The following is a 24,346-nucleotide window of genomic DNA, read 5'->3' as shown; positions in this document are numbered from 1 at the left end:
TTTTTTCTCCTTTTTCCCCCCAAATTTTGTCTTTCCTTGGACACAAAACTAACATTCCTTATTTTTTTGTGTAACCAGAGAAAAGTTGATTTTCAAGCAATGGTGGCTGCAAGAGATACTACTTTGATGGTGACTGAATATTAGACAGATGACAGTGGGACATAGTTCAGTGAAGACTAGCATATGTGTTTGCATGAGCATGTACCTGAATGTTTATGTGTGTGTCTGCATGCTATGTGTGGACTATATATATAACATTGAATTACTTGAGATGATGTATGCCATCTGGTGTTGCCGGAACATTGTATCTTCTCATGTACTCGTGCATCTCTGGGAAACTCTTCTTGACGTAGTCCTCTGCACTACTTTCTCTTACTGTGGCAAATCGAAATCCCTGAGAGGGATGGTGCAACTGCAGGAAAGAAGAAAAAACAGAGATGTTACCTTCCGAAGGCCTTCAAAAAGCATTAATATTAATTAAGATTGGTTATATTACATTTCAGTCCGTTTTTCATTTTCTTCAGTGGACATTATTGTAAGTTTTTCTTTTCTTTCTTTTCAGGAACATACTGACACTCAATATTCCTGCACTCTTGTGATTCAGAGAGCTGGTGAGTTGACGAAAAATATAATTACCTTAACCCATTTGCCCTGACAATAGGTGGTTTAATTAAAGACTACTGTATATCTGCCGACTTAAAGTTTAAAAGACTGCACTCTTCACAAGAGGGGCTCTTCTAAAATTGGGAATAAATACTTGACCTTCTGGTCTTCAGTTTTATCAAGCGAACATCAAAGACATTTTCAGAAATTACATAAAAGCAAATTAAATATCATAATCTCAAGAGAGACTAAACAAACATGTTCACAAAGGCAGACAGAAATTAAACAGTGGTGTGCCAGAAATGCATTAAACAAACACACAAATTAAACCATGTCAATATCAACTTTAAATTTGGCAAACATCAAAACCATGTTTTTAAATGAAAGAGTTTTGGTGCCCGAGAATCAAAATGTGTTTATTTCATTCTGAACTGATAAAATATTGAAAAATAGAGAGAAAAATGGAAAGTGCATGTTGTCTTTTGATGAAATTAAATTAAAACTACTTTTCAGCTCTCAGAAACTGCATTTATTCGCAGTGTCTCACTTCTCTAACGTTTATACCTTTGGGTCATGTATCCCTGACAGTTGTTCATAGGTCTTCTCCCCGACCATAACAGCAGCCAGATTAGCAGTGTAGGTGGACAGACAGAACAGACAGAAGATGGCCCAGAGATTCATCAGCAGGCGACCTGTCCAGCACTTTGGGGGCTTGATGGCCACTGTTCTCCCAAAGAGAATAGCGTAGCAAACGTTGAGCGCTGAGGAGAAGGAGAACACTCGGTCGCGGTTGCGTCCACGTGGTGTCATGCCAAACGGGCTGTGCCACTCATAAAGGGTGAGGAAGATGGCGGTGACATGGAGGGAAACGAAGATGCCAAGCCACATGGACCAGTGGAGAGGCCACATGAAGGCCCCGATGGGTGCAGCTGTGTCGCGAGTACGAACCTGGGCAGAGGGCACAGGATTGGAAAACATGTGGTGTCGTTGTCAGATTCAAGTTGTCTTACAAGTTGTTCTCATTTAGATAAAGCCTTAAAAATGGGGTGCTGACAGTTAACCTACACTGTCTTATCCCAACGTGGCTGGGAAAATCAAGCACCAACAGTGGAAAAAAAATATCATATATCTGTTATGTATGCTGTTTCAGCATTGGGTCAAGGTGTTTGGTTATTTTCTCAACATACTGTAAATTCAGAAAATAATGAAAATTACATGTAGGCCTGTTTCACCATGTTGAACTAGAGGAAACTCAAACAGGGTCAGGAGTCTCACAAAAAGTTATGGAAGCAAGAAGGGATGCAAAGAAATAAATTGGAACCACGCAAGATGGGAAGAAGTTATAATTTCTCCATCATCCTGTACTACAAATAAATACTATATTTAATTACACCAGTTCACAAAGGGAAGCTGCAAATTCACTATGTTTACCCTATTTGGACAAAAAATTGTTTCGTAACCCAACAATGTACTGTTATCATGGCAAATCTACTGGTAAAGGTGTCGTTTGTGACACTGTTGTTCAGTCCAGGAAAAAGAAAACTCATAGATAATGGAAGAGACAGCCACTGTAAATAAAGCAGAACATCTCTTTCTGTAGGGGCATGTTAACAGGAAGACAGGACAGAGTGATTACCACGACCGCTATGCCTGTCCGCTGGTGAGACCAGGTATTGTAATTGCAGTAATAGGGTCACCTCACAAAGCTGTACAGTCATCAGTCTAACCCCATATGGGGAATTGCATTAGAATCCAATAACGTAGGGCTTGCAGTAATAAAACTCTGCCATATTGATACTGACCACCAGCATACCAAGCGGAGAGAGCTGAGGTGAGGTCAATGACAGAGAGTGGAGAAGGATGGAACAAAGAGTAACAGCAGTGAGAAATATAAGAAGTGGAAAGAAAAAAAAGAAGTGCAAGCAAAAGAGCTGTACTGACCAGAATTCCCAGGCTGGTGGAGAAGAAGGGCGAGGTGAAGTCAATGACTTGGCTTCTTGCTGAATTAATGCTAAAAGATGTTACTGCCAGATGGGCTGCGCCACTGAGCAGATCGCCCACCAATCCCGTCCAGCGACCATTCTTGAACCCCCCATACTTTCCGTCGCCAACAATATACAAGTCAAAAGTGAATCCCATGTCCTCTGCCAGCTTCTCCAGCAGGTCAATGCAGTAACCATAACAACATTTCTTCAGGTCTGTGGGAACAGATCCATTGGGTCCTGCAAGGTTCTGGAAAAGTCCCTGCAAAACCGATGATTCATTGGTGAGCGGGTCGAGGCACAACTGACCTGCGGGACACAACCCATCCCCATCCACCTCACGGGTAAATACAAATGGGTGCTCCACCAGTGTCACCACCCGCACGTGCAGCCGTGCGGATCTGCGCCAGTCACCTCCCGCTCCAGAACCCTGATGGCTTGGCCAGGCCCTCTGGTCCATCAGAACTTTCCCTCTGCGCCAGCGTCCCAGGCGGGTCCAGGTTGGCTGGCCTAGGGGGTCCAGCTGGAGGGACCAGATGTAGTGATGGGCTTCTGAGATGACATTCTGGCTGTGAGTGTCTCTGGATATGTAACCGCTCTGGCCCTCAAAGGTTGTGTTGGATAGAAATCTGAGGGGAATGAAGGGAAAGAGGAGAAAAAGAAATGACAGAAGGCGGGAGAAGGAGGAAGGCAGGGGAGGAGGGGGGTGGAAGAAGGATAGGAAGGAATGAAGACAGCAGAACAGTTGGAAAAGACTGTTTACACATAGTCTTTCTGTAATTTAAGTTAGAACACACAGTACATCTTAGGTGTTTTCTTCTGTGCAAGTGTGTACCTGGAAATAACTTGTGAAAACTGTGGACAATAGTTTGACAGCTCCACTAAACAACAAAACAAAAATAAACCATTCGATTTATATTTCCAAAGTTGATGGATGCTGACATCTGTTGTTAGTTAATATAGTAAGGTACATGACATCTTGTATACTGCCAAAACACTACAGGGTCAAGATATCAGCATTGGTCAGACATGTCGAATCACCAAAGTCTGCGAGGGCCCAGTCTGGTAGACTGGATGGTGAACATTTGGATTCAGCCAGACTGGGTTGGAATGTTTGAGTACCATGGACAGTGCACAGTGAAGTCTGTCTCATTATCCATATGTAATGCATATGGATAATGATTATTATTAGTGTCATGTACATAAGCAAAGTAAAGGTGTCATCTGGAGTTTTCTTGCAGTCTTACTCACCAAAACACATTGTATATCATCAATGCATTTCCTTCCTCATAAAACATTTCCAAAGCTGACCTCTTGAACATTTTCAAACCTGCAGTGTTAACATCCATGTTTATTTGCAAAAAATCCTTTTCTTCCCTGTTATTGGTGGTTATAGCTGCATCTCTTTGCATGTTACCACCATGTGTAGATCAGTGGAATAGTGTAAAACCATTAGCAGGAAGTTTTATTGTCTCACCCACATGCATGAGAGAGCGCATTCATGTAAGTATGCATGAGATAAGAGATCGGGGCTTACTCATAAAAAACTGCTTCATTGCGCTACTAATGGTCAAAGACTCCACAGGATGAGTTTTGAGGAAAGTTTATCTTGATATCTTCGCTCTTGTTTGTTAAAAAACTAGCAGGACAAAAATGTCCAGAAGTTGTAGATGATTAGTATGTAAGATAGTAATGGTGTACTTGTGATTAGTCACAGCAAGCTCACGGAAAACACTACTACACAGGTTTAGTTGGCTAAAAGGGTATATGCTATAATAGCTACATAATACCTCCGTGACCAACAGAGACAGAGAGGACTGTTGATACCATCAAACAGAAGCAACAGCAGATGTCTTGCTTTAGCATCTGATGTTCGAACTTTCCACGTTTCTGTCTGTCTGTTCGGACATCTTATCTGTGTTGAGATTGACAGTTGACATTTGACCTTGGAAACTCAGTTCTGCAGGTTTGTGGCAATTGAGCAAACTCAATCTGCTGATGAGGATGGTGTGAAATAGTCACAAGTGAGTAAAAGGACCTTGAGTTGAGACAAATTCCTTGCTTAATTGGGTTTAAAAATGTACTTGTTTAGAGTTACGGAAAACTGTGGTCTTAAACAAGAAGTATTACTTGGTTAGGGTTCTTGAAATATTGTGATCGTGAATTTTAAAAAGGAAAAGTTGGCTGTTGGTAGGATACAGGGAATGAAAAACAGTCTCAAAGCATCACATTTTGTTGACCCATTGATCCACCAATGGAACGGTTGACAAACTCTGCTAAACGGCATTCAATCAATGCCACCTACTGTACCTACTTCAAAGTAAAGTCCTTTTTAAGTGAAGTCTTAATCTTTTGTCTTGTACCCCTAAGCGTATGTGTTCAAGTATACAGAAAGCAAAAACTCTTTATTTTTCCTCTATCTCTCAGTCTATTAAAAAAGACAGTGAGACTGCATGTAACACAATTCAAATCATACAATCAAGTCACTGTAACTGCAAGATGCTCAGCTATGAAATACATTTTCTGCTGGCTTGCTTTTTTGTTCATTTGCCATTAAGAATATCACCTTTTCCAGACACTTTTAGGATTTCTGTAGTTGGGATTTAAAAGCTTAAATGTACGATTATATTTTACTCTTGGTTAGTTTATACAAAAATCCCAATTTAATGGTGTAACACCAGCACCGAAGAGGTGTATTATCTTGGTGGCCTCAGTGGCTGTCTAGAGTGTGTGTGTGTGTGTGTGTGTGTGTGTGTGTGTGTGACAGCATAAGACAGACCATGGTCCAGTAATCACGCCATCTCTCTCACTGAGCCATGCTACCGGCTGTCTGAGAGTGTCAGATACCAGAGCAGATGCACACACTCACAACCACACACACACACACACAAAAACACACACATGTCCATTGGACTGGATATGTTGTAAGGATGGATGTAAGAAAGAATGCAGGCATCTATTCTGTGCAGGCAGATGCACACCTCTCCGATATGCCTTCAGGAGTTAATGAAGTAAATGATGTGACCTTTTCTGAAATATCTTTTCCATGTCACCTTGCTCGCTGTAAACTTTCCCTTTTCACAACCTTGTCTACTTTTCTACATCTTTAAGAGGCGTTAAACCAACCTGACAGCTCAACTAGTCAGTCTGAAGGTCAGCGTCTTCACCGTAGCTTGTAGATGTTAAGCTACCTGGGGATTGTGTCTTTTTCCTCACACAGTGGAAGTGACATGTTCATGGAAATTCCTAACAGTGCAGAGGATGCTGCATGTTGGAAGTGAAATGTCACATTTTAGTAAAAGGTCACATATTATATAGTACTGGTTTGTACTTAATGTTAAGTTAAGACATCAATAACATTTGGTGTGTTTCATTGTTTAAATCTTAAGATACAAGCAGTGTCAGATGTGCAGAGCTGTATAGGGGGTGCTGAGTTTCACAATTTTGCCTGCAGCGGGAACACTCTTCTTAGGGAGATGCTCTCTCTTGGTTGTCTCTTTTACTCAAAAGATGCTCCAATATTGCTCTCTCCCACAAGTATAACAAACATGACATGCTACGACAGACATGGGTACAAAATGTCTAAGTTGCGCAGAGAAGTGCAATGAGTGTACATGTGGATTTTCAGGCAGCAGTAAACAGAAAACACAGAGTGGAGTGAGACTGCTGCTGCTCCACTCACAAAATCTAAAGTCCAAGGATGCTCATTACAACTGAGGTTGATATTGATTGGCTCCCCTCATTAACGGATGACTGAATTCCTCTAATCAGACCATACTTTGCAGCAGTTGAAGTGACACACCCACCGGACTACTCTGCTTGTGATGGCTCAGGATGTTTTTGAATTCTGATGTGGTCTAAAAACTAGGACACGGATATGCATGTTTACCTTCACAGTCTGGAAGAAGCAGTGGTGGCCATGAGGATGTCATTTCCTATTGTGTATGAATTATTATTTTACAATGAGTTACATAAAACTGAGTTTTGAACGATTCCGCTTTTCCTGACTATTAACACTACAGCAGCTCAGCAGTATATCATATAATGAAATCAAAATATTTGGTTCAGCTGAAATTCATGGTAGAAATTTTCATAATTAGAAAAAATAAAATTGCAAGCAAAATGCCTGAAACAACCAGATTTTTTTTTCAGGTTTGGAGCATAGCTCATATAGTTTGAGACCACTTATAATCTTGAAGTCATTCAGTTTAATTGCTTAAAATCAACTACCAGTGTGCAAAACTGAGAGATGCTTCCTGTTTAAAATAAACTTTAAACTCAACTAGGCACATTCAGGGCTGCAACTAATGATTATTTTCATTATCAATTAATCTGTCAATTATTTTCTTGATTAGAGCACGAGGTGGTATCATTAAATGTCTTGTTTTGTCTGGTAAACAGTCCAAAACCTGCACATATTCAATTTACTATCATATATATATATATATAATAAAGTGTAACTTTTACAATGGTTTGCTCAGATTTAACCTTAACCTTACTAAGTTGGGTACCGGCAGACCCCAGAGGTTCACTTTTTGTCATATCTCACAGGTGCTTTATTCTATCATTCCAGTGTTTCATGACTTTGTCAATTAATTTGTTCCTACTGATTTCATATCATTGTTTTCTGTTTCTGTTTTAATTAGTGCTTTTTAAAAATACCAATGAATTGGGGTAATGGGGGTCCCCAGTCAAAAGCACCCAATTCTGCCTATGCAGTTTTAATAGATGAAACTATTTATTGAGTTCATGTTTGCCATGGATCCTAATTTATAGTATCACACACTATCAGGGAGGTGGGGACACTCTGTCAGTCATTTTGAAGGCTTTGTAGAAAGATTGTGCTTATAAAAGCTGCAATTTGTATTAGACAAAAGTAAATATTTTTGTTTTACACAATATGCAAATTAACTGTAACTTTCCTAAAATAGTAAAAATAATAATCTTTTTTTTCCAGATGAAATTAAATACGTAACTAATAATGTTTTGAGAAGAAATAAGTTAACATAGAAGATAACATTTTGCTATGATGGTTGTTTCTTATAGTATTATATTCTTTAGGACCCCTGTCGGTAGTCCTTGTATGTTAAATATGTTGGTAGATTGAGGGTTAAAAGAATGCTTCAAGCTCGAACGACAAAAAGCTTTTGTCCTGGAAGCTGATGGCTAGACAGGTGCATTTTGGATACATCAGGTCTTTTCAGGGTCGCTGACTGACAAGCAAGACATTGGCTTCCTGTTCATCTGCTACAGCACCTCCTACGCTCTACATAAAAACCATGGTTTCACTTTTTATACAGTGCAACATGATTCATCTAAGCAGAAGAGACTTGATGGTATTTCAAGCTGAAGAGTGACGTCTGGATGAATCACATCCATTACACACCAACACTAACTCAATGTCATGTCCGCCCCATGTTCGCACCTCCTGAATCCCCTAAAAGATTTTGAGCATAATGTAGGCTATAATCACAAAGTCGTGTTTGTGTTCACATCACTGGCCATACCAGAGAGTGAAGTGAGTAAAACCGCAATCTGAATGAAAAGGGATGGCAATGCACTTAAATTTTCTTATCATATTATTTCATCAACAGTGTTAAAGATGTTTTAATGTTGGTATCAAAACATCTTGTTCTTAATACCAAAAGATACAGAAGTAAGCAAACTCAGCTGCCTTTTTAGCAGCATAAAAGCATCTGCCAAGAGCATTTCTCCCTGTTAAACCAATCCTTCCCTGCAGCAAACAGGAAAGTTACTTACATCGGTTCAGGGAGTACAACCCTCAGAGGGGGCATTTATTATGTAGTATTTTCTATCTTTATAGCACAGCCGGCTGGCATGTTAAGGATACTATACTTGGCTTTGGTGGGCATGCATCACTTTAAAACAATATCTTTCAAAAAGGATTGTCTCTGGTGGGAGAAAAAATGAAATGAGTAAAGATAACCTGCTGAGATTTGTCCTGGCTATATCTTATCTGTTAATCCAGGACTTTTGCCCCCTGTAGTTTATCTTTGTATCTGCATCCTCAGGGGTTATATACAGCATTTATTTCAGTACTTATGTGAAAATCTCTTTCTCCTGAACCACTGTCTTTCTTCTTTCTTTCTCTTCCCCTGTTTTGTTATCACATCTTTTGCCACCTACCTAGTAGCTCTCCTCCGTCACCTTTTCAGACTGGTGGGCAAACCTTCTCAATCCCTCTCACTGGTTTATACACTGTATAAATACAGGTAATTTGGAACACCATGTTACTCTTTACACTTTAATACAAGCAACACTGACCCTGAACCACAAATTTAATGAAATGGACATATTTCAATCCATGCTGGACCTTCATCAGGTCAAAATGTTTAAAAAACAGTTACCACCCCCATATATATAACAGAAACTGTCCCCCAAGAAAAATGACAGTCATTTCAGCAAGTACGCAAGGAAAACAAGCGAGGAGAAAGGAGACGAGGAAATTTGTTTTAAGAGACATGAGACGTCCTCTCCTCTGAAGCGTCACGTGAAGCGACGTCCGTTTCTAATGATGGCGACAGCTGATCACAGCTGGATCAGCTGTCAGTCGGCTGTAACAGCTGTAGAAACTTCTGATGGAGTTTGTGTCTGCACACATGTGCACTGTGCTAATACTAATAAAGGTTTACAGTTATCACTGCTAGAGCTGTTTCCTCTCTGCAGGCTGTTACCTGTTTAACAAAAACCTAAATAAAAACCTGCATTCTGCATTTATACTGTGTCCTGCTCAGAGGCACAGGAACCACTTCTACTCGCAGAATGCGTTTATACTATTTATTGATTCTTTGCATCTGTATTTTTAGATAACCCTGATAGTGAATTCATCATTCAATAACCCAGAATATGATCAGGGTGTCTTCTGAACACTGGAAAATATGTATTTGGCTAAATGTTTCAGGGCAAATGGAAATGATTTAACTCAAACCCGACGCTCAGGAATTTTCAGCCTCACATGTGACTGAATGGAAATGACGATAAATTATGTAAAATATAGATGTGTTTAACTGTTATTATGGATAACATTAAAGTCAGGAAGAGTCTGTCTGTCAGCAGGAAACAGTTTAATGGAGGTAATAACATCATGAAAAAAAATATTTCTTATAAATGAAGAAAGTTGTTTATGGCTCTTTTGTTGATCAGACCGACAATTAACAGATTTTTAACTATGATGAATCAGAAAACAGATAAAACATAAAATTTGGGAATGATACACTTAATTTTAATCTGTAATCTGTCTCCACTTCAGTATGAAACTGCAGTGATGTATCAGATCAGTCTGATCAGCTGCAGCGTCCAATCAATAACTGATATCCAATAAGGGGGCGACTTCCGTGAAGGCTGCTTTCGTGTTTCCTCGCTCCTTGCTGATTGCTCCTCGGAGCAGCAGAGACTTGGGACGCCTGTCAAAATGGCACATCAGGAACAACTTCCGGTTCAGGTGAGGAGCGAGGAGCGAGGAGACATAAATTAAGAGACTTGAAATGTACCCAATGTCTGTATAGGGAGGAGGACAGGGTGATTGGATAAGTCAACAAAGCATCAGACTTTAGCACTTAACAATGTTCTTATTTAACCCAAACCACAATCTTTCCCTAAACCTAACCAAGTCATTTTTGTGCAGAAACCTAACCAACCTTGACAAGTGTGTTGTCACAACATAAAACATATTTATTTTTCAATAGTGATTTGTAACAGTTTTAAAAGGCACAGACAAATTATATCCTCCTACCGATAACTGCTGATAGGGGTGTCAGATCAGAAAACACCTATGTGTAGGGTGACGATATGAGAATGGGTGAAATACGGGATAGGGGAGGTGGGGGTGGGCTTGGTCACATGACCACAGTGACCGTGGTCTCCAGTAGATTCCATTCAGGGGTGAATTCATAAAAGGATTGCATGGCTTTTGTGGCCGCTAAACCTGTGCAAATGAGACAAAAAGAAACCGTGTAAGTCACAAAGCACCTGCAAAGAGTGAAATGCATCCCGAACTGTGCTGCCAAGCAAATAGTGTCTTTGTGCTCCTTTTGCTATTTGCACGTATATAAATGAGGTAATATGCATACGTTTGGTGCAAAATTAGCTCCTTCCTATGCAAATGAGCCTCACTGAAAAACAATCTAATTCGCAAAGACCAGTTCTATAGCCACACGCAGTTAGAGTGAAATGATTAGCTTCTTCAGAGAGTTGATGGTAAGTGAAGCGCACTCACTCACTCAATCCTCTCTCTCTCTTCAAATCTTCAGGCTTGTGTGGCACTGAATGATATTGAATTGATACTGAATGATATCAAGGGGGAAATCTTCAGTCAGGCATGGGGGGGGGGAATCAAGTTAGTATGGGGTTTTAGGCTTATCTCGGACTTTCAGCTACTTCAAAATAAAAATGTTCTGACAGTGCTGATGGAGCTCAGGATTCATCCATACAGTAATGGGCTGCTCCATTACACACGATTCCACTGTATAAACCCGGAATCTGTGTGTAACAGCTGACCTGCGTAGATGTGTAGCAGAATATGGAACATTAATTACTGTCAGATCCTGACTGATCCGGTGTTAATGAAGTTTCTGCTGCTGTGCCGCGCGGATAAATGCGCACAGCCTCTTTTTCAGTTTTGAGATGCACTTATTGTTTCAACTGCTGTGTGATGCTGCAGCCAACTGTGAAAAACAGCCAGCTGTGGGCAACAAACAGAACATCAGTACTGATGTTTCTGTGAAATCCCAGATACATTCAGTGACATCTGAACAACATTATTGTAAGATTCATATATTAATCTAACACGTTTTACACTTGCCTGTGTCACATTAATAGCTGACATTTCAGTAGATTATGTTATAGATGCGAAATACTAGAGAAGTAAAAGAAGCAAAACACGTTGGTTTGTGTTGCGGAGAGCTCTGTATGTGTGCATCACCGCTAATTAAAGATGCGCAATTTGAGGCTTTTGAGCTCTCAGCAGTTTTCATTATAGACCAATGTGTGTGCTGAAATGTGCCTGAAAGCCTGAAACACTGGAAACAGCTCCACTCACTCAATCAGACGCAAAACAAGGGCAAATTGCACTCAGCTGCAAAATTTAATGGGTCTGTTTGCGCTTTTTATTATTAAAAGTATTATTTTTGTTCATGAAGTCAACTGTCTGTCATTAGGAAAAAGAAACACAATGACTGAGTTGTATGTAACAGTGTGTAAATCATTATCCGTTACATAAAACTCATTTTATTTTATTAATTTCATCAGAGTGGTGCCTAATCACATCTGTCTACGTGACGCACATGTCAGATCACTCCTTCTCTGTGGCTGCCTGCAGCTACACTAATCAAAACTCGGGTTTAGTCTAATTTTCGGGACAAACAGGACAGGATTCAGGATTCAGTACAACTGCTCGTTATTTGGGACTGTCCTGAATTTTTCAGGATGTCAGGTCACCTTACCTATGTGTGTCATTCTGGAATGCAAGGACCAACAACATATTTAGACATTTGTTCTGAAGAACCTGTTGACATACCAATAGACTGAAAGATGAGTTGGATGGTTAACCACACCCATCAATGTTCTTTATGCTTTTTACATTATATACATAAGTGGAGTGACCATGGAGGCAGAATGGGCGACCGCCCTAGGGCCCATGCTCAGTAGAGGCCCTGCTGGGGAAATAACGCGCGACCCAACTGGCAATGGTAGAGCTTAACTCTCTATGGTAGTTCTCATCACTGAGGATGTAACTTAATCCCCCCTCCGACCACAATGTGGGCTGCAATGGCAGAGTGGTGCTGTCTGTATTTCTGCTCATTGACTCAGCAGGAAGTGGAGTCTGCAGAAGCAGCAATTCAAAGTTTATGCCTAACTTCGCTGAAAACTTAAGCCAAAATATGAGATTTCTTTGTCTTTTTATGTTTGCGGTGAATGAGACTCGTAGGACGAAGTTTCAGCCATCTGAGGCGCATTAAGAGCTATTTGTGTTTGTGCATGGATACCAGACTATCCAACCTCACTTTGCTGTGTGTTGAGCATTGACGAAGACAAAGTGGTTGGCAGGTTTGTCACCATGAAGGAGAAGGGGTTTTAAAAGGGACTTTGATATATACAAAGTTCGTTAACCTGTTCGGATTATTTTGTTCTATGGAGGATGGTGGAATACACAAATGGACTACACTAGACTACAGCAGGCTGAACAGGGACAACAACTGGGGAGTGAAACATCCATAATTAGTCTTTATTAACTTAAATTTTGGTTATTTAGAAATCAGTCAGAATGTTAGATTAATGTGTTTAACTCCATGCGTACCACATCTCAGCACTTGTCTGTGTCACTGCCTGTGGTGTTGTAGACTGTACTTTGTATTTGAATAGGCCTCATAGTGATGTAGACTAGGGGTGTTGCGATATACCGGTATTGACGACCGTGGCATTTGAAAAATGAAATACTGATATCACGTTAATAATACACATATGATAATATCGTGTAAATAATCCAGTGCCTCTTAAAACCCCTTAACGCTCTGACGGCCTTTAAGTGGATACTCATGTGACAAATCTTTGGAAAACTAAGATTCTTGTGATTTGATTGGTGCAAACTATTTCAAGATACAATCACAACAGCAGATACAATCAATGCCCCTGTCAGACCACCAACAAACAAACAAATAATTACAAAATTCACGCTACTCACCTATTAAGACTCATATTACTCTGCTGATTGATACAACTCCAACAAAAAAGGTCTTGTTACAATTTTGCAAAGGTGAGGTTGATCCAATCCAGGAAAATATTTAGTCCAAAACACATTCTTACATTAATAAATATCCACGAACGGCTGCTGCATCATTTTTAGCTGGCAGATAAACATTACCCACATCTATCAAAATGGCAGCTGCGCTCTGACCTTAATTGAAACATCACTTGACCCAGTAGGAGCCTCCATGTCCTGTTCACAGCCTACAATAGCCAATGAGAGTCTGTGTTGAAAGGAGGTGCCCGCCCCTCATCTTTTGTGTAAAGACAAAGCCAATAGGAATAGATTCTGCTGATGACTGGCGCCTCAAATAGCCAATGAAATTCCAAAAATGACCATACGCTGCTTTGTTGCTCTTCATAAAGCCACAACATAGAAATTATTAAATATAAATTTTGCTGTGATTTACTTTTTATATGGACTGTTTTTCCACCATAGCACTTGTTTTGACATTTTTATACGCACATAGATTAGTTTCAACAGGGGAACAAAGCACTATATTGTGTTTATGATCTTTTTTTGAAAGACACCAAGACATACCCTTATAAAAACGTGTAAAATATTCATTTTCTGTGGTATTGTTATTAAATGTGAACTTGGACAAGGGATAAGGCTCCATGCTGTGGTCCCATTGTGTTTTCCAGCTAACAAGTCACAGCTATAGGTCATCTGCAGGCATCTGTTTGGAAAAAAAAGTATTCGGGCGGAAATAAAAACCTTATACTTCAGTGTGTTCAAACTTCTTTCAAACTATGTACAGTTATGGTCACCAACTCTCTCTCCACCTCCCTAAACTTGCATTTTGAGTGTAATTCATTTGCCAGAAAAGAGGCAAACCACACAATAAACAAAGTTAAAGATGATTTGACTGATAGCATTTTTATTTTATTTTCTACAGATATCATGATAATATTGTTATCATGAATTCTTTTGGCCACAATAATCATGTTGTGAAAATCTGATATCGTCATGCCCTAATGTAGACCACTGTGTCTAATTTTTGTTTATGTTATTCCTGTGTAAGAAAGACATGGTGCTGAGACAGTGCACCTGGCCTGTCGATGTCTATCTGCTGTGGTGTTGAACCGTTCGTTAATTGATGCATGCAGAGCGCCGCATGTTGTCCTTGGTGCTGAAACATCTGAACACGACTGGCAACCTATTTTCTTTTTTTTTGTTCTTCAGAACAAGGTTGTCTGACAAAGTGGCTTCAATGTGTGTATCTTAAACATAGGCTTGCTTAGCCCAATAAGTGATGATTTGTGTTTATAGATAGGATAGGATAGGATAAGTTAGGATATATCAGCGATTTTACAGTTTTGAATATTAAAATGACTTTATCAGAAGGGCCCCTTGAGAATGCTCTGCCCCTGTGTGCTGAGAGTCTAGCTCCGCCCCTGATTATATAGGATGACTGCAATTTGGAGATTACTTGGACTCACCACTTTGGGTTTGAAATAAGTTTAGTATAAGCAGTTATCCACTTAAGAATGAAAAAGACTAATGAATACAATTAATCACTATGAAACAAAGGCAGTATAGCAAATTACTGCTCACTAAGCAACTCCAATAGCGATTGTCCAATCATAGCTTTGCAATTGGAACAAAGCGCTCAGCACTAAGCCTTTTGTCTTATAATGTTAAAAGTGAAACAAACCATTTGAAAATATATAATAAGAATGCCTGAATGTATAACCTCTATCTTGCTAGTCCAAGTACTGTATGTAAACTAAGCAGTTTATGTTAAAATGAAATAACCGAAATATCTGATGTTACATTTTTCCATAATACTGAGAATAACTAAGTCTATACTGCAACACAGGAACAATGCTGTTTCTTTATTCCCATTTCTTCTACAGGGATTATCAACTGATGAGAATGTTTCTTTTTCGCCTTGGACTCCGCTTTAGCCTCAGTCTTTTAGCATATTATATAATACAGTATCTTGTGGGCAGGTGGAAATTTTGGTGAAATAGTGGTGCTAGAGGAAAGAATTCATAGACACCAATTGGGCTCAGCCTCTGGAGATCATATATTTCCAACCAGCCTACAAGAGTTTTATATTCATTGTGTAAAACAGATTTTGATATTTCTCTTGAGAATTTTTCCCTGATGGCTTCAAATTAGCAGTATAATTGTAATTTCTAGGAGACAAGATTGAGATGAAAAGAGTCTTTGCACACAGAGTTCCTATCCAAGTGTGGCATCACTGTGCTGCTCTGTGTCCCGTATACTCCAGTGTCCCTTTTGGGCTTTTTCCTCACTGTAATGCTAAGTGATGTGTCTTGAAAGAATTTTCCCACAGGACAAAGTGAATGAATGTCCAAGCGTACAGCTCTTAGAGTGCTCAGCAAATGGAACCCAGTGGTAAAAAGAAAGAAAAGATCTGTGATGTGACCACTGGGATGAAGACTTTATCCACGGTATAGCCCGACCCTTCCTGATCTTTCTTGGATCAAAGCCTGAGAAAGCGTGTGGAGAGAGATGGGAATGAAAGTAATAATGAATAAATCAACTATAGAGCCAAGAAGAGTAGCCAGCGGTAACTGATTAACTCTATTTGAAATAAAGAATTATTAATCATCTGATTTCATAATGGAATCAGTTCAGTCTCTACATTATTAGATTATTTTGTTTCATTTTCCATCTATACATTATTTATGTCCTTATATTTAGCCTGTAATAATTCTAAACAGGCAGAATATGCTTAATCTTGAGACATTTAAAATTTTCCTCAGCTGTACAAATTGGCAAGATTCCCTAAGAATCATTTACTATTGGGAATTGAAAAAGAAAGATTTCCACAGAGACAGTTGTACACCCCAGCCAAACCTTACACCACATCTGGCTGATTAGCTCCCATCCTTTTACCAGTTTAGAGTTCTGTGCCTTCTTGCATACATACATGCACACTGCATATCACACTTAGCCTACTGTATATCATTACCAAATGTTTCAATTATAAAAATGGTCACACTTTCATCATATAAAAAGTGGAATAAATTTAGAGACATATTTAATAGTATTAAAGCTGCACATGTTTTCATACTGGCAGTTTAAAACTAAAACTACAAAACTATAGTTTTGAAAAAGAAAACAATTAGATAACAGAACAAAACTGGTACAGTACTATTGGTGAGTTCAACTTTTGCAGTGAGCTTCTATACATTATTGTTCTGAAGGCTGTTTATATCTCACTCCTAAATTATGATTTGTCTCTTACTGTATGCAGAACAACACCACCAAACACTGGAACCAGCAGCACCAGTTTTGTAAATAGAGCAAACATTTATTGTGTTAATTAGGAGGATTCTCATGCTTTTCTTTGTGAGTAAGTCTCACACACAACCTGGCACTCTGATTTCACCTCATATCACTGTTCGAAATTTCTCAGTCACCCCCTCGGCTATTACATACCCACCATCCCTATGTAAGCCCTCACATAGCCTGGAGGAGAACATCTGGGTAAACGTCTGGCCAAATGTTATTGTATGCATGGTTTTGCTCTTCAGTTTGCCACTATCTTTACGCACTTGTGATTTGGATTCTCTTATCCATTTCTGTGGGCCCAGGATTTACAGCATAATCTTGATTGCTTTTTACTTTTTTCTCCTCTTTCATTGTTTGAGAGAGGGATTCTTCCTATATCCAATGGACTGCACTCTTAAATGTTTTTGCTCCTTAAATATTTGATTTTGTTAATGTGTTACACAATTCCAACCCTTAATTGCTACAAAGTCTGCACTTTTCATATCCTGCTAACAACATATGGCTCTTCCTCTCTTGCTTGGACACACTAGAAGTAGTCTAGCATCCAGCCGATGGTTTCTACAATGCATCACCTGCCATGACCCTCCACAACACTACAGTTGTCTGATGACAAACACCTCTATATGTCATCAGCTACTCCCCCGTGTGACTGGTTGATTGCTTTGGCAGCGACTCTACTGCAACCGTAAGTCCGTAATCACCATGCAGTAAATTCCCTGAAGGGTTTCAATGTCCAGCTTGAGAACCACCACAGCCTCTCTGCTGCTCATCTGTCACATAGTTTCTGGCTTCAACACTATTGTGGTGTCAACAGTTCCCTTCAGGTCAGCTCATCCACCGAGCACCTGATATAACAACTCCACGATGCAAAACCAAAGGCAGTCCCCTCACTGCAAAAGAAATCTCTAAAATGACTGAAAATGGCTGCAGGTTTAATACTGTGAAGGGTGTAAAACAGAGGTTCCCAACCTGGGGGTTTTATTCACATGCTCATACAGTAAGTGCGGTGAAATTAAATAGCTGCAATAAAGAATAATAATTACCATATGAGTAAAAATAGGAATTAGAAAAATATATATAAAGGATAAAAATTCAAAGATAAAGTAATTAGAAATATATGTTATATAAGTATAAAATGCTGAAGTTATATTAGCCCAGTTCGTAGGTGGGTTGTGCAATATAAAAAATGTGAAATGTACATACGTAAGTGTACTTGTACACACTCAAGTGCAAATAAGCAGGGTGGTGCAAAGTATTCACAGGGGAGAACTACTAGAAGAGGCAGAGGATATATAAAATAAACTGATGAATATACATTGTTGTTGTTTTGTTGTTTTGTTTTCAGGGCTCAGAAGCCAAAAAGTTTGGGAACCACTGGTGTAAGACAAGGACTACAAGCTCTCAACAGAAAAGTTTGAATGTTTATCATAACTTAACAACTTGCTTTACAATGTAACACCACTAGGAGGAGGTCAAAGGGGGACTTAAAAAAATACTTTAAATCTTAAAAAAATTATATTTTCACTTCTATGGAGGCTTCAAGTAGTGTTAACTTTGATCTCAGTCTTTTTATTTATCTACTCTTGTGAGACTGCTTTCATTTATTTTCTTGCACAATAAGTTTTAAAAAACTTTTTGAATAAAGGTTGATTTTCACTAAAGAGGAGAGAGGTATAAACTTACATCAGCTTAATCTTGGTAAGACTTTGTTAACAAGACCTGCAAAAGAGAATTTCAGGATCGCAGATACAACAGGCACTGCAATAGAAGTCTGAGCTTGAGGTTGGTTGATCAATGATTCTCTAATTGTGGTGTCTAATTAGTTCAGTGATTTTCTTTGTTGGAGCCACACTGTGCCACCCTGGCAGTTTGCTGGTAACAGGTGGAGAGTTTGAAGTCAATCTAGGTTAACTCACTCGAGTCGTGCACACCGCCTAAACCCACCCTCCCACCAGAGCACCCCAGAGCGCCCTACAGTCATGTTCCACCAGAACATGACTGTGGGGCACTGATATAAAGTGTACTGAACAATGGCAACCTACTCTTGCTGCTAACCTTTTTAGCTTGATTTCATTGTTTGGAGGCAAACATCTTCTATTTGTCAGCTCCTCCTTTCAGCATCTGCTACTCTTTTCACACGACCAGTGGCTCTTTTGACTAACAACTTGTTAAATATCAAATCTTCCCTATGCTACTTTAGGTTTTCAGAATGAAATCCCTCTATCTTTAATATAAACACTAACTTGTACTATATTTCTTAGCTTATTTTTTTTATGTACATTAACATACCTTTATTCGGTATTACAGCAGACATACGACAAATGTTTGTTGTGCCAAATGTTGTCAGTTGTCTGCATTTAAAATATGTTCAATTATCTTACACCACCCTTTTTAAAAAAAAATTGTTGTAAGTTATGTTAACACTCTTATATTATACAACTTTTTTTTAACAAACTGAATTGAAACAGGTGAACTAACATCACTAGCGTGTATTTAAATAAAAACAGGGCCTTAAAATTAATTATTATAAAATAAAAAATAAATATATCCTAAGGGGCCTGAAGGTATTTGTAATCTCTCCAAAATGTCATCATTTGCATCAACTTGCATCCACCTCATTCTCATCCACAGATCCCCAGTTGAACTCAGACTTAATAAAAATAGCATTATTATTGAATAATATAAAACTTTGATGTAGCAAAGCAGTTCACCTGGGTCTAAATGTCCAACAGCCCTGAAGCAAAATAAGTGAAAATTGGTTTCAAAATATATATAGTCTGACTTTCAGGAACTTTGCTGTACAAATAATCACATCTTTCCTTTGCAGAACTGGAGGACAGTCAGCTTCAACCTTTTGCCACACCCTCAGCGCATTTACATATCTTACTGTCCCTCAAGCCATCTACAGCCCCTCTGTCATCATGTGGAATATTATGACTGATGAATGAAACAGTCAATATGTTATGAATATTATTTTTTATATTTTATATATATTATATTTTGTGAATATTTAGCACTTTGTCCATACTGCTTGTTGACTAATGGCATGTGTTTAGTAGAAAACAATGCAGAGTCATCAATTGGTTACCAGCACATGACAAATTATCTTGAGTATGTATGTAAGGAGGAAAACTATGAGACAACCAAAAATAGGACAACAAAAGAAACACAAACTCTAAAAGCTTTACAGCTCCTAATACCCACGGGTGGTGCTGCCTTGAAAATCCATAGAGATCATACATTGTGATGTAAGTGAAAAAATATGCATTAAAGATTTTAAAAAGAAAATCAAACCAAAAACATTGTTAGATATGCACACAAATATATCTCATACAATGAGGAACTAAAGTTAATGGTAATAGATGATGACTGTGACCCTGATTCAATTTGTTGCCAATCTTTATAACCTAGAGAGACATATGGAAATTGGAAAAAGAACAATAAGTCAACATCTATTAATCCTTGTAGTGTGAATACGATCGGACAGTCTAAACAGTTCCCCCACTTCACAAAAAGTGAATTACAAAAAAAAGGAACATTTCTGGGAGAAAGCAGCCTTCCTTATCTTGCAGGTTACATACAAACATACATCCTTTCCTCTTCCACTGCTTCCCCAGTTGGTTATATCATATATTGCTATCTAATACCTCCAGATTTCCCTGAGCCAGGCATATGGCTGACTCTTCCAAATCCCCTGTGTGTGTAACAGCTTGGATTAGACCAAGTCTCCAACATGGGAAACTAAACCTCCTCAGGTAAATCCCCTGGCTTCACAGGGTCAACAACAGGGCTCTAATAAATTTGGTAAACGGTGCTGTGACTCCTGTTCTTTGTTCTGTGATATGTAAAACGCTGACTGACTGATCAACAATTCATAAGCCGCTTAAAATAAACCGAAGGAATGTAAACAAAATCAGAAATCTCCTCCAGCTCCCCCAAGTTCACTATGTTTAAATAATTCTCTTCCTGGGACGACCACTCTGCTGATTCAGGTGTTTTGAGGAGAATCTCAGTAGGAAAGGTCAGACTCTAATTGTAATGCAGTGGTGTGTGATCACACACTCTTCATCACTCATATCTCAGCAGTATAGAGTAGCCCAGCTGCAGATTACAGCGCTGCTGCTGAATGCAATTCCTCACATGTCATCATTTTACCACAATGCTGCAGTTATGGATTGTATACAGTGCGCCTATGCAGATGTGTATGAATAATGTGTTTCTGTGGTGAATTCCAGTCTTTTCAGCTGAAATGTGACAAAACACCTGCATAATGCGAGAAGCAGTTTCTTCAACAACAAAAGGATTACATGGAGGAGACAAAGTAGAAACAGGAAGCATATTGACAGTGGAAAGTGACAGCGTGAGGGGTGGAAAGTAGGATGGGAGCTGTTTGGTGGAGATGACGAAAGTTCAGTTCACAGCTTATTACAATAAGAGTTAAGTTTTGTTTTTTTAATTCAATAATGACCATAATGCAGATCAGAATTTTTTTTCACCTTAATAAAGCCTATTCAAGTGTGTTAGTATGTTTTAGCACCATATCTATGTGTGGCTATCTATGTGTGGTAGAATTTTTTTTTTTTTTTTTAGCATTTTTCAGCTCATTGTTTTGGTTTTCCGACCTGAAACTTTGCTGTTTTGCTTAAGTCTCATCAGTATCATTTTCATTAGGCAGCTATTTTTAGTGAAAAACCTCTAAAAACCCAGTGTACGCTTCCTGGCCAGCACTAAATGGCAAACAGATGTCAGCAACCAGCTGGCGAACATAGTTTAGCACTTAGATGCTAAAGAGCAAGATATTCTCATCAGGAGTCAGTGGAACCCAAAACAGAACTAAGAGAGTGGATATTGGACCTACATTCCACATGTCCAGAAACACAACTCCAAATGAATGATAATGTTGCAACGTACCTGCTGGATGTATAAATAGGCAGCAGTCGCTAACAAGCAAGCGGGTAGCTCCTGGTTTGAAAAGTGAAGCCAATGCGGAAGTGCCTTAAACCTGCATTCTCTGTAATGGCCAGCAGGGGGCGACTCCACTGGCTGCAAAAAGAAGTCCGATTGTATGGAAGTCTATGAGAAAATGACCCTACTTCTCACTTGATTTATGATCCCAGTAAACACTTTCCTAATGAGTTTATGGTCTCAAACACTAGTATTAAGTCTTCTTCAATGCATCATGATGTTCATTTTGTAAATTATGGCCCCATTTAGAGTAAAATAGATGATTAAGGAGCATATGCTTTAGGGTAGGGCTACGTTGTGATTGACAAGTCAGCACCACAGCGACAACATTGATTACGTAACGTAACCATGGCCCCAGATTCACTGAGTATAGGTGTAGCTGCTGCTATTTCACAGTGTGTTTTTAGTTCATGAAAGTCAATTGTAACATTTTGGTCACCTTAAGCATTTGGTTGTGATAACAGACCCTCTAAGGAGTTGGATGTTCAGTTTTTTTGGTGAGTACATTTTGTTTTAATGGTATTAGGCCTGTTTTGCGCTAGCCGAAATTAGCATTAGCATTAGCGTTAACACGGTTAACCATAGGTTGTAAATACACCATGCTAACCAAGCTAGCAGCTAGCGCTATGGTCAGCTCCACCCTCTCATCCAAATATGGTCACTTCTGGCTCCAGTTCACAAACCAGTGGGTGACATCACGGTGACTATGTCCATATTTTTTACAGTCTATGCTAACAAGTTAAAAGATATGTCCGTATTGTGTTCACTGCTTATTCCCACTGCCCCAAGTGGCCAAAAAAATCAGATATTGCAGGTTTACATGATCATTGTGTGGTGATGGAGTGCAGAATTTTCCAATCAATCTCCATGTAAATTGCGTTACCCAGACGAAATAATGTAACACTGACAAAAATAAATGCGGACATAATGTTCACTGTGACTGAAACAGGTATTTTTCAAGAAAGTGAAATAGAAATAGATTTTCAAATTGTAGAGAAATTAATGCAAACAAAAGATGCCTGGAGCACAGAAAAATGAATTCATATTTCTAATACAACAGCATGATATGTGTGCTTTGTAGAAAATGGGCAAAAAAACAGGTAAAACCTCTCCTTTAAATTTAACCAAAATCTTGTCAGTGTCTTTTTCTATCACTGTGTTATATTACCAAATCTTCACTTTAATGTGTTAGTTCTCTTAAGCATATTGAAGATAATCAACATTATTGTATTCTTCTGTTTGTGATTTGCGGTCACTGTATGACATTTTGTGAGAATGAGTGGGTGTAATAATCACTGAGGTATCCACATGATTTCCTACCTTGCCAAGTATTCCCCTGAGCTACCGTTGCTCTGCTGTATATCCATACAGTTGGTAGTCCCAGGTATGAGTGCCAGGGCAGGATTCTCTTGGGCTGCACTGCCCACTGCCCGAGCCACCAGCTCCAATGAGTCGTGGACGTAATGATCCAGAGAAGGGGACCCCATGACCCCATGGGCCAGTAGCCCCAGGGGCAATCCCTCTGTTCTCAGCTCAGCCACATTCTGGCTGTCCCCCAACACCCAGTGAAATTCTGGTAGCATCATCCGAGTGGCCAGTGTCCACAGACGGCGCACCTCACGGATGTCGCACCCAAATGTCACCACTCCTGTTGTTGATGAAGGTTCTCTCAGGGCCTCTAATTGCCGCATAAGCGCTTGCTGCTGGTCTGTTTTAGAGGAGGAAGCAGATGACGAAGCAGGAGATAAGGCAGCAGAGGAAAAATAGGGTAAAGACAGTGATGATGATGACGCCTCTGCTCCTGTTGTGACACCTGATGCCACTCCTGAGGATGATAATGAAGATGAGGACAGTGACGAAGTTGAATTGGTAGTTGTTAGGTTGACAAGAGTGCCCAGGTGGAAGCGGGTGTTGTTCTTGATGAGGAGAAGAAAGTCACTAACATCCCAATCCTGGCAGAGCAGAACACTAATGTCCCACCAGCCATTCATCATCAGCAGGGAGTAGAGAAGACGGGATGGTGGTGCCTCCATGCTCCGCATCGCCATTTGGAAGTGGAGAGGATTCTGCAAGAAGAATGTAAGGGTGAATTGGTGTAATGGGAAATAAAAGAGGTAAGTGGTTGTGGTAGGTTTATACAGAGGAAAATAAAAAAGAGGGTGAAGGTGGAAGACAGAGACACAGAGAAAGAAGAGAAAGGTGCAGGGAAGGTAAAAGGTGCGTTTGAAGAAAGAAGAAAGGAAAGTGTACAGGGGGAGAGAGTGAGGAAGATTTAAGAGATTGAAAAATGGATGGAAGAGATATGAGGAAAGAGCCCAGGGAATGGGATTAGAGAGGATGGGATAGAAAAGAAGGACAGTTAAATAGACAAGAGAAAATGGAGGTAATAAAAATGTAAGGGTGGTGATGGGGCAGAGAAAGGGTTGGTGGGGGTCAGTTTGATTTCATAGAGGGCAGAAAGATCGAAGAAAAACAGAGGGTGGTTTTTCCAATGAGGGGCGGGTTGGAACAAACAAGAGAAGAAGAAATGCAATGGAGAAAGGGTGAAAGACAAAATAAGGGAAGATGGTGGAGAAGGAGGAGATGTGCAACATTCAGGAAGAGGAGAGAAGGTTAGAGAGCAACAAGAATAGGAAGATGAAGCATCGGAAAGGTGAAACAGAAGTAGTAGAGCGGAAGAAGAGAGAACAGAAGAAAGAAGGAAGGAAAGAAAGACAGAAAGGTTATAACCCCAACAGTAGAATTACTTTCTGTCTTAGAATTC

At 39.5% G+C, this 24,346-nt stretch overlaps 1 protein-coding gene across 1 annotated transcript in view; it reads right to left on the bottom strand.

The window, feature by feature from the left end:
* grin3a (glutamate receptor, ionotropic, N-methyl-D-aspartate 3A) overlaps window positions 1-24,346 on the bottom strand; it is a 54,567-nt gene that overhangs the window by 19,032 nt on the left and 11,189 nt on the right. Inside the window, exons 2-5 of the mRNA XM_042394247.1 lie at window positions 22,903-23,648; window positions 2,545-3,214; window positions 1,168-1,551; window positions 267-412 (exon numbers count right to left, since the gene is read on the bottom strand). Of these exons, the coding sequence (XP_042250181.1) occupies window positions 267-412; window positions 1,168-1,551; window positions 2,545-3,214; window positions 22,903-23,648 (1,946 nt within the window). The remainder of the gene's footprint in view (window positions 1-266; window positions 413-1,167; window positions 1,552-2,544; window positions 3,215-22,902; window positions 23,649-24,346) is intronic.

This window comes from Thunnus maccoyii, chromosome 19 (genome assembly GCF_910596095.1).
Source record: "Thunnus maccoyii chromosome 19, fThuMac1.1, whole genome shotgun sequence".
Lineage (NCBI taxonomy): Eukaryota > Metazoa > Chordata > Actinopteri > Scombriformes > Scombridae > Thunnus > Thunnus maccoyii.
The sequence above is the reverse complement of the archived record's forward strand: the minus strand, read 5'-3'. Positions and strand labels throughout refer to the sequence as shown.